Source organism: Nanorana parkeri, unplaced genomic scaffold, assembly GCF_000935625.1.
Source record: "Nanorana parkeri isolate BGI_ZX_2015 unplaced genomic scaffold, ASM93562v1 scaffold1988, whole genome shotgun sequence".
NCBI classification, from domain to species: Eukaryota; Metazoa; Chordata; class Amphibia; order Anura; family Dicroglossidae; genus Nanorana; species Nanorana parkeri.
Genome location: NW_017308256.1, coordinates 4329 through 15808, shown reverse-complemented (window position 1 = coordinate 15808; position 11480 = coordinate 4329). Strand labels below are relative to the sequence as shown.

The 11480-nt window shown below is 42.1% G+C and overlaps 1 protein-coding gene across 1 annotated transcript in view; it reads left to right on the top strand.

Moving 5' to 3' along the window:
* LOC108800313 (vomeronasal type-2 receptor 26-like) overlaps window positions 1-6175 on the top strand; it is a 13089-nt gene extending 6914 nt beyond the window's left edge. The window contains exons 5-6 of the mRNA XM_018572288.1: window positions 4621-5506; window positions 6076-6175. Of these exons, the coding sequence (XP_018427790.1) occupies window positions 4621-5506; window positions 6076-6175 (986 nt within the window). The remainder of the gene's footprint in view (window positions 1-4620; window positions 5507-6075) is intronic.
* The last annotated feature ends 5305 nt before the right edge of the window (window positions 6176-11480 follow it).

Below are 11480 nucleotides of genomic sequence, written 5' to 3'. Positions count from 1 at the left end.
GGGGGGGGGCTTTGGGGAAATATTAGGGGTCTAAAGAGCCCCCTGATATTTCCCTTTTAAAATAGAAAAAGAAACTGAGGACACAAAGTCCTCCATCTCTTTTTCTGCAGCCTCTATTCTAAGGTAGGTCCCCTACCTTAAAGAGGATGGCGGTTCTTGCAATCATGGTGAACGCCTCATGCCGAAGGAAGGAAGAAAGCAACTATCAGGCAGGGATCTGCAGGGAAGGCTGCACACATCACCAGGACAAACTCCAGAAATATGTGACAGCAAAAGACAAGAGCCAGGCCCAGTCTGATAATATGTCAACCTGCCTTCTCTGATAGATCTCAACTGCAGATACAGAGGTCAGTGGTATGTGCAGGTAATGGGTTTGAGTCCTGTATTACATCATACAGCCAACAATAAAGTCACTGAGGAAATGCGTGCAACGCAAGTAATGGTGTGGAGATCTGTATTACATAATGTAGGAGTACAGTCATAGTGGCAATGATGATGTGTTAAACGCAGGTAAGGATTTGAGACATGTATTACATCACACAGCCAAACAATAAAGTCACTGAGGAAATGCGTGCAACGCAAGTAATGGTGTGGAGATCTGTATTACATAATGTAGGAGTACAGTCATAGTGGCAATGATGATGTGTAGAACGCAGGCAAGGATATGAGACCTGTATGCCATCATGCAGGAGCACACTATAGTCACTCACAGAATAAAAGTCTTGAAAACATAATTAAATAGTAGTACTTGCGGCCAGTAGATTTGTCCCAGACTAGTTGTAAGGCCCGTTCACACCTAGGCGTATTGAATATGCGTGTTTGTCGCGCGCTTTGCGTCACATGTTTTTAACGTGATTCGCAGTAAAAAACGTGCGACAAACGCGCGTTTCCGAGGGCTACTTGGCTGTATCCCAATGGAAACGCGCGACCAAAACGCCCCAAGGCCGTTTTGAAGCGCGTTCAGACGGACAGAAATACGGAAAGGTGTGAACCATACCCATAGAAAACAATGGGATTTTCATGTTTGTACGTTTTGTAGAGCGTTCATAGAGCGTTGAACGCGCGACAAAACGTAAGCCCTCGTTCACACCTGAACGTTTTGTAGCGCGTTCTACGCTCGAAGAAAAACGCTCAAAAATATAAATCCCATTGTATTCAATGGTCTCGTTCCCACCTTGGCGTATTTCCGCCCGTCCCTAACGCGCTACAAAACGGCCCACGCCCGAAAAGGTACAGGTATTACTTTGGGCCGTTTTGTTGCGCGTTTCCATTGGGATACAGCCAAGTAGCCTTCGGAAACGCGCGACGGAAATAAAACGTGCGACCGAAAAAAACGCGTGACGGTCGCACGACAGACGCACATATGCAATACACCTAGGTGTGAACGAGACCTGAAGGTGTGAACAGGGCCTAAGAGTACTTGTGCACAGACTCAGCTGCAGGGAAGTCCGTTCAGAGCTGTATCTGGAGGCAAAGCATAGGGCAAGGAGGAAGCAGCTGCAAGTTGATTAAAGAGGAGTGGATGCTGCTGCAGTGTTGGTTGATCGAGAGAGCTCAGAGGAAGCTGTAAGAAGGTTTAGTTATGAGGATATTCTATGCAGCACTGAAAGAGAGCGGTGAGGCAAATTGCTTGTAGAAGTGGAAGCCAAGATGGAGATGACAAAAGAGGCAGCAAAAGGAAAGCAGTTAGAAACAGATCCCCACCTGGGCTCCTGCACAATAGCCCTGTTGCTCACCACCACGCCGCTTGTAATCCTAATTAGGACATATGCGGGACACCACGCGCCCCCAAGAACTGCCAGAGGGGGCTCCCAGCCCTAAAGGCACATTGAGCAGTTCAGGAACTGGGACTACACCTGGGAGAGGCTGAACCTAGGCGGCACTGCATCACTTTATGACCCAGAGGTAGGGGCGACGTGACTGGTCGCAGGTAGAGACACGAGGACAAAAAAGAGAATGCAGGGGGAGTCTCTCTCTCTTTTTATAGATTGTTACTGGTCCTGTGGGTAGGGATAAGGGGCGGAGCTTATCGTTTGTATGCTGCCATGAAAGGCACCAGGAAAAAAAGTGTAGGATGTAAAGCAAGATTCTGAATATTCCTGTATTTTCCATGACAAACAAAAAGTATTAAAATATAGGCTGCACTCACAATAATGTGTACAGGGATAAGCATCTAATAAAGTCATGTGACCTCTCTGGGAGAAGGATTCATAGGTCCTCAGAAAGCAACACAGGCTATTGCATAACCTTTGTTGATATTCAGGGAAGCGATGTACTGTATATTGAAATAGTAAAATTAGTGACAAATGTATAAAAATAGTTATAAAGTTGCACTCGCAGCATTGCATGGAGAGTGGAGCTTGGATCAAGGATAGATCTGTCACTGGTCCAAACCAGCCATTTGGTGCAACATGTCTCATAAGTGGTGTGAAGTGCATTCAATGCTGTCAGGGAGCCAAGAAACCAGACAGAAACATAAAGTGTAGGTTAAAAATGAAAAGCAGTTTATTAAAAATATCAATAAACAAAATAGCAAAACAAAATTGAGAAATTCCAGGACATCATCGGTGCCAAGCCAGAGTTTATGTGCCAAAGTGAGTAGTCATCCAAGCCAGGTCAAGGAGCACTAAGAGTATGATGAACTGAAACATTAGTGAACTGGTGTTAAATAGTGAACTTGTATTCCATCATCACTCTGAGACAAGACGTTGTCAGGAGTTTTCCAGTAGCTGTAGACAGATGATGTTTGCAGGTTTGGTCATAAGAGGGGGCCAAAGAGGAACAAACAGTGTCAGACACACTGCAATGGAAAACAGGCTGCAACTCGACAGCAGAAGGAAGATTAAGAAACCATGATGGATACACTGTATTTCCCATAGGAAGCCATGACATCCCAAGCTTTGTACAGATGTAGCAGTGAGTGTACCAGTTCTCCTTAGGTATCAGGAAGAAACAGCCTTCTTCCTCTATTTTCTATGGCTGACTATGTGCCCTTTTCATTTAAAGTGTATCTATGCATAAGAATATCAATATAATATGTTACTGCCTAGAAGAGATGAGATGTCTTGGCTGCATTTGTTTTCCTCTTTTGGGCTCTGTTTACTATATTTTTAATCTGGTGATCTGGCCAGTAACACACTTCCTGCCCAAAGGTGACAAACTCACTCACTGTAGTCTGTCCATGGAAGAGTAGCATGGTTAGCCTAAGCTGTTCTCCAGATTTAAACTACAGAACACCTCTTTCTATGTTCTACTCCACAATATGGGAGGTTCTATGACCTGAAGGTGAATTGCTCAGGGATGATAACGTGAGAGCTTGATATTTTTGTGCAGCACTGACAGAAGGAACAAGACATTACAAGATCACTGGAATTCTATTTGGATCAACAAGCATTTTATTGTACTTATGGAATTGATACATCAAAACACTTTTCAATACAGGTATTCCTCACTTAACAACCGAGTTCTGTTCCTACGACCGGGTCGTTAAGGGAGGAACTCTATACAGTACTGTACTGCATTAGTACAGTACTGTATATCGCTGCAGATGTACAGTACCGAACAATGTACTGTACATCGGGCAATGAAAATACTTACCGGGACCCGCAGTGAAAAACGGAGGACATCACTTCCGCCGGCGGCACGTCGCACTGACGTGCAAAGTCGCTCGGAGGGCGAGTGGTCGCAAAGCAGGTAAGTCAATAAGTGAGGATTATCTGTAATATATTTGTTCTGACCTTGCTCTAAGTTGCCCTGTGTCCTGTATGCAGCTTTACATGCAGCTAAACCCTTATACTCTGCAATAAGCCAGGATGGGTGAAATCTTGATGCTTTATTCACAAAACAGATTGGGGTGAAACTGGTGATAAAGAAAATAGTAACATAGACTCAGTATATAAAACATGTAAATAAATATTTTACAAATGTTCAAAGAAACAAATCCATCCATACCAGCGATGCTGCCTAAGAGAGATGTGGGCTCTTTCCTCCAAACACGTGCTGTGCATGACAGTGGATTCCTCATGCATTAGTTCTAAAATGGAGCCTGAACCAACATGCCCTTGTTTTCTTTTCTTTGACCAGAGGGATGTGGGAAGTTTTTTATTAAAGGAAAACAGTCTTGAAGCTGCTGTATATAGAGATGTTTTCTCGCAGGTAGGTAAGCCTATTATTTCTACATGCCGGTGGCAGAACAATATTTCACAGACAAAAAGGTAGAAAATTAGAGAAGTTCATTGTTAGGTGCTACAGCACTAAGGGGGTTATTCTTAAAAGGGTGAAGGGTTTGGAGAAGGCAGGAAAAGTGAACAATCTAGGCCAGAATAGCTGATTTTGAAAACATCTCCAATTCAGCTCACTTTTCAGTTCAATTACGTTGTCCTAGATTGTTCACTTCTCCGGCCTTCTCCAAACTCTTCACCCTTTCGTGAATAACCCCTTAAGTTTGGGGAACAAAGCTCCAGAATTAACACATTTGAGCAACATACATTGTATATTATAGGTTGTAGTAGTGGCCTTTGAGATTCTAAACAAATTCCACTTTACGGGTATCATGCATTAAATTGTTAACAAAATGCTCTCATGTCTGATTTACAAGTGTTTATTTCCAAATTTTAACAGACAGTGAAACTTGCCACAGATGTCCCAATGAAGAATGGCCTGATGAGAGAAAAATTAAATGTGTTCCTAAAACATATAATTTTTTGTCCTATGAAGACGATGTGATTGTGACAATTTTCTCATTATCTGCTTTACTTTTTTCAGTCATAACATTGTTCATATTATTAATTTGTATCTATTACTGGGACTCTCCAGTAGTGAAAGCCAATAACCGGACTGTTAGCTTCATCCTCCTGAGCTCCATCTTGCTGAGCTTCCTCTGTGTCTTCTTGTTCCTTGGTCGTCCTGTCCATATAACCTGCATGCTCAGACAAATGTCATTTGGGATCTTCTTCTGTGCTGCCCTCTCTTCCATTCTGGCAAAGACTATAACAGTCTGCATTGCATTTAAAGCTACCAAATCTGGAAGTTCCTGGAGAAAGTGGGTGGGGGTCAGTGTGTCTTATTTTGTATTTTTTAAATGTTTTTCTATCCAAATTCTGATCTGTGTTATTTGGCTGTCAGTGTCTCCTCCCTACCAAGAGTATGACATGCACACCTATCAAGATATGATCATCATTCAGTGCAATGAAGGGTCAGTAATCGGATTCTACTCTGTGTTGGGTTATTTGGGGTTTCTAGCAGCTGTGAGCTTTGTTCTGGTTTTCATGGTGAGGACATTACCGGACAGTTTTAATGAAGCCAAGTACATCACCTTCAGCATGCTGGTGTTCTGCAGTGTCTGGATTGCCATGATCCCGGCTTATCTGAGCACCAGAGGGAAATACATGGTGGCTGTGGAGATATTTGCTATACTGAGCTCCACTGCTGGTGTACTTTGCTGTATATTTTTACCAAAATTATACATCCTTTTTTTTAAACTGGAGATGAATGTCAGAAAAACCATGTTGGTGAGAACATTTTAATAAAACAAAAAATGCTTATACTGATTTACAAAGAAATACAATGTTACCCACCAAAACATTTGTTCATTATTTGTCCATGGTTTTTAGCCTTCAACATCCGTTGACATGTTTAATGTATAAAATAATTTAAATTTAAAAATTCAATTTCTTCTGTATTGGTTATTTACATCTAAAAGTCACACTACACTCAGGAGTTAAATCTTTCAAATACATTCAAGTACCCCAGCTATTAACAACAATGTATCTTCTTTGTGTATCACTCATCTGTGCATCCTCAAATCATCTCTGGATTAGTGCTGACACTGTCATTCCTTCTGGAGGGTGACTACTTTTGTTCCCCATGGTCCCTGTGTGTTTTGTAAAGTAGCCCCCACACCAAGTTTGCTTCCTTGATGGACAACAATCTAAATAAAAATGAATGCAAATTCCATGCTAGGTCAAAGCTTTCCAATAATTACATTTCCCAACTTGCTGTTATCATTCCAACAAAGAGGAATAGTTGATTGGAGACTGTTGAGTAGTTAATTTCTCAACTTTTCTGAAATTCCAGATGGTTCTCTAGTGGACTGGAAGGAGAGAAGGATATCATGTTGAGGTCTTCAGTGGAACAGCTGTGTGTGGGGCTGTGTCTGGGGATTGTGTGGAGATGAGGAGCATGTGAGATTGTCCGTGACATTGCAAATCAGGTGGTCTATGCGGCAGAGTGGTGTGCGGTTGATGCGCGGTGGCAATCGAATGAGTCAGGGGTGAGGCACTTTGCTCAGTCAGAGAGCGGGAGAGGGAGCTGTGCAAAGACGCGCCAAGCACGAGGTGCTTGTGATTAAACTGTGGATAAGTGGCTGCTGCTGAGAAGGGATTGCAGCAGTGTGTTCATACAAAGGTACAGTGTGTGCTGAGAGAGGGTGTGCTGCTGAATGGGATCTCACATACAGCAGAAAGTGTCAATTGGGAGAGAATGTCGGGGGGCTGAGGGGGAGAGAGCATGTTTCTGGGGGTACTGTAAACTATATTGATCTGCTGGGCACTGTGAATTGCACTGTGTACTGTGTTTGATCTACTGGGGGCATTGCAAACTATTGATCTGCTAGTTCAATATGCATTGATTTGCGAGGGGCACTACAAACTGAATTAAATTACTAGGGACAGTTTGAACTCCAGTTATCTGCTGGGAGCCCTGTGAACTGTATTGATCTTCTGGGGACACTGTTGACTCAATTGATACTCACATGCTGGGGGCACCATGCTAGCATATTAATCTGTATTGATCTGAGGGGAACTTTGATACTGTATCAATCACAAAGTGATATTGTACAAATCTGTGGGGGTCACCTTGTAACTACACTGATCTGTCAGGGGCATCATGTTAGTGTACTAACCTGTTTTGGGGCACTGCGATAGTCAGCAAATCAGTAAGTATGCACTGCAATATCATGATAGGGCACCTATTAATCCGTTCAGTGGAACTATAATACTGAACTTACCAGCTGGGGCCCTGTGTTACTGGATAAACGCATGTCACTTTATACAGAGTCAGGAGAATGTAAATGAACAAATAACTCTTCAAAATCCCAATTAAGTAGCAAATGTATAAGTAAGGCTATCAGGTGCATGTCTTGCTCCATGTATGCACTACTTGAGTATGCGCACAAGAGTAAATACTGCTGTGTGAGATGTGAGCTAGTTGTTGCTTGGAATTCCAGATCTTATTTAGTACTCACCCAAATGCTCTGATACTTACCCCCGATACCGGAACGTCTGGTCAGAGGGAGTACCATAGTAGATGTTCTGTGTGTGTATAGAGTATTAATATAGTGGATGTGCAGGGGCTGAACATTCAATACTATTAAAAACCCAAAAAAATTGGAGCTGTTTCCAGTAACAACCAAACAGAATTCTTCTGTAAGGGTTCTATGTAAGAAACCTGACTGGTTGCTTTGGGAATTTAGACCAAGATTGTGTTCTCTTTCATTTACCTCCAGTCCCATGAGAATTCACTCCAGCCTTTTGTAAGAGTGCATTATTGTGGAATGCCGAGCTCCTAACTTTCCCAGGGGGGATATGGTGCCGTTACCTATGGTAGTGCTGAAGGCCAAAGTATTTTTTTTCTGAAAATCTGTTTGTTTACAAATGGCTTTTTGGGGGGAGCCAGGGGGCTTCCAAAGAAGAGGAACTTCTGTCTGCCATGTTTATGTTTGACACTGCCAGTCTATACAAAATTAATGTGATGCTTTAGTGCAGCATATCTTACCACATGGTAACACATTGCATTCACATAGGTGTGTTAACATAATATATAATATATAGTGTGCAGGAGACCTTAGCGACGTTGCTGTATTGTACATTCCCCTCCGGCCTGCTGTATATGGTTAACTTTCATACAATTACAAGGAGATGAGAGGCTTTGTCAATGCTCCATGTCCTGTGATCCGCCTCCCAGCTTTCTGATTGCCTGGGAACCCAATTCCATGCTTTTAAGCCAGTTCAATGCTGATTGGCTGGGAAGTCGGCTTCCCAGCCAAGCAGTATCGAGCAGTATCAAGCAGATGGAACAGTCGTCTTAATGCTGATTGGCTTGGAACCTGGTTTCCCATCCAATCAGCATCGAGCCAGCCAAACTGCATGGGGCCTTCTTCCTGGGCAATCAAGAAGCCAGGAGGCGTGTCATTACCCAATGCTCCGGGAAGCCAGCTCCATGCTAGCAGAATTACCGGTATCAGTACTCTATCGCCGCTTACCGAAATATAAATGTACTCGTACTCGATATCAGAAAAATGGTATTGGTGCATCTCTATTTGTTATATCCCAATCAATATGCACAGATACATGATATTGGGGATATCAGTTCTGGGGTAGCATTACTGTTGCAGAATACCACCTCTAGCCTCCAGGGGATGACTGCTTCAGTATGGAGGATAGCAGGATCGTAATCAAGAAAAAATGATTTTGGTGGTAGGGGACTCAAATATGAGGAGTGTAGACAGAGTTATCTGTCACCTTGATCTCCAAACAGTATCTTGTTCACTAGGCACTCATTTCTGGCACATTGTAGATTGAATGGACAGATTGTTGGGTGTGGCTGGGGAAGATCCAATGTTCATGGTACACATATGTACTAATGGCAAAGTCACAAGTAGATGGAGCATTGTCAAAAAATATTTCAGAGACCTAGGTCAGAGGCTAAAGAAGAGGATCTCTGAAGAGGTATTCTCTGAAATACTGCCAGCACAAAGAGTTATACTAGAGACACAGCAAGAGCTAAAAGAGCTAAACAGGTGTCTGAAGAGTTGATGTGCAGCTCTGTTGGGAGATAAAAATGGTACCAAGGTTGGAGGGAATTTGTGAACTAGGAACTAGGGGGAGGGATCAAAAAATACCAGGCTATACTATGAGCAAATATTAAAGAGGTAAGTTACCACAGAGGAAAGGGGAGAAGGCACGAGAGGAGTAAAAAGGGGGAACAGGATAAACATGAAGGAAACGTAAATTACCGGAGCCCAAAAACTAGATACCAGAAGAAGCTTTTTAGGGAGCCAATAGAGACCAATGATAATAATACTAATAATTAAAAACAAACTAAACTCCATAAAAAAGGCATGTTTATGAATACTATAAGTCTGGCAAAAAAATGGGAGAGCTAGAACTTTTACTAACTGAGGAGGATTATGACTTTGTGGGAATAACTGAAACCTGGTTCAATAATTGTCCTGCAAATGTCAAATGGTACAACTTATTTCGGAGGGACTGAGACAATAGAAGACGGGAATACATGAATGTCAGGAAAAATATGATATTGAATGTGTAATGTGCAAAACTGAAGTGAAATTGACAATGGGAGCTAGTCATGATCTAGACCTCATGCATTTCACAGTCAGGCACATTTTCCATTAGTAGCTGGAGATAAAATGAAAAAGCTTGCCCCTGCTGCAGCCATTGAAGGGGGATGACGCGGTACATTGATGCAACTTCTACTGCAGGATTCATATGGAAATAAAGATTACTTCACATCACGTTCCATGATTAAACTTAATTTCAGTTTCAGTGAAACTATAAAGATGTGGGGTCAATTTTATTTATTTATTTTTGGTTTGTACATGTTTATGTTTTATATCTGTTTTTGGAATATTTGTATAATATTTTAAAAGGTAGAATTATTACAGGTACACACTGGATTTGGAAAAGGCAGATAAACTAGATATATATTTGCAGATGATCATTGTATCATTTAAAACAAGTCAAAGAGTTAAAAAGGAACTCAACATGTGCTTTGTTTTCAGCTTTATATAATATATGCTCCAAGGATGTAAATTGTACAAAAAGTACATAACACAACACAGATTAACACTAAATACGTGGTATATAGGAAGGGAGGAGGTAGTAAAAAGAGACATGAGGCGCTAAACAAATACATCAGCTTTAAAATGTGTATAGGCACCCAAATATAAGGTGAGAGGGGAGCAGAGACCCCAGACCTTACAAACAAGAGCCAACTTAGACTACTACCTGGTAAAATGAGTATAGATGAAACTGTCCAGATTAATAATCCTTATGACTTCATTAGAGAGGAATATGAGGTAATGTCAAAGGGGCTCACCAAAACGCAAACTGGACAAATTTAAGTTAATAAGATATGAATCTTTTTGTGAGGAAATTGTTAATGAAGCAAATACAAGATAATGGAGTTGATCCTGGAGGGTTCACTCACTGATTGCAAATAATATTCTGGAAAATATTACACGCTTTTTATGGGAGGAAGAACATGTTTCTGACAAAGGAAAATGAGGATGAATTTGACTCATAAAGGTCATAAGCAATTTAAACCAGATCAACCAGGTTTACGTCCTTGTCTCAGAATGTGAATCTTTTTTAATGTTGTACAAAAGGCTATAAGGGATAGTGATGGACAGAACATACCTGAGTTTGGTTCTAGTTCGAACTTTAGAACATGGAAAACGTTTGAACTCAAACCTAGAACTCAATGGGACTATGGGACCAGAACTCTGAAGTTCCCCAAAATGTCCCCATTTTGAAGGCTTATATGTCCCCCCCCCAAACCATACCAGACCCTTTAGGTCTGATACTGTTTGCTTTTGGTGATATATCTCAGTGTCAGATGTCCATGCTCCTTATGTGTTTAATAATGCCCTCACCAGACGTACCCAGAAGTTTTCCCTCTCAATGAAAGAAGAGAAGGTCCATTCTGTGTGAAGGCAAAATTTACAGCTTCTCTCCTCTCCTCACCCCTGAGAACACTGAACGGACATTCTCTTCTTTCATTGAGAGTGAAAACTGCTGTTTACGTCGGGTGAATGCATTACACATAAGGAGCACGGACATCTCAAACATTGTGATATATCACCAAAAGAAAACTGCTTCATCAAGTTGAAAAGGACGGAGGAGCAACAGCAGCTAAGGTACAGGGGGGAGGGGGGCAGCGGGGGGATTAACAGCCGGAGTCTCTTCTCACTTCTCGTGCTGGCTACAGAGGTCTGTGAAATGGACACAGAGCTCTGCAGCCGGCACCAGCAGGAAGAAGAGACTGTCCACACAACACTTACCTCCCGCCATGCTGTCACACTTCTGTCCGGAGAGGTCAGAGCGGAGAGGGAGCCTGCGTTTGGTGGAGAGGTATTCCGGGGGAGGGGCTATGGGGGTCAATGGCCGAAGCTAGTTAAATTTTTCTTAAAGAGCCGGTATCTGATCTATGCATCGGGGCATTTTCAGGAGTATGAGTACTCCTGAAAATGCCCTGTATCGGCCCCGATACCGATACTAGCATCGGTATCAGGACATCCCTAGAGTAAATTAATAAAAATATGTCTGACTTTGTCAACGTGATGCATCCAGGATCTAATTTCTGTATGAAATACCCAAAATGCATAAGGATAATTGATGGGTAGATCAATAATATCATGGTGTGGATCATTGACATTCAAATTCAATTGATCATTGAATAAG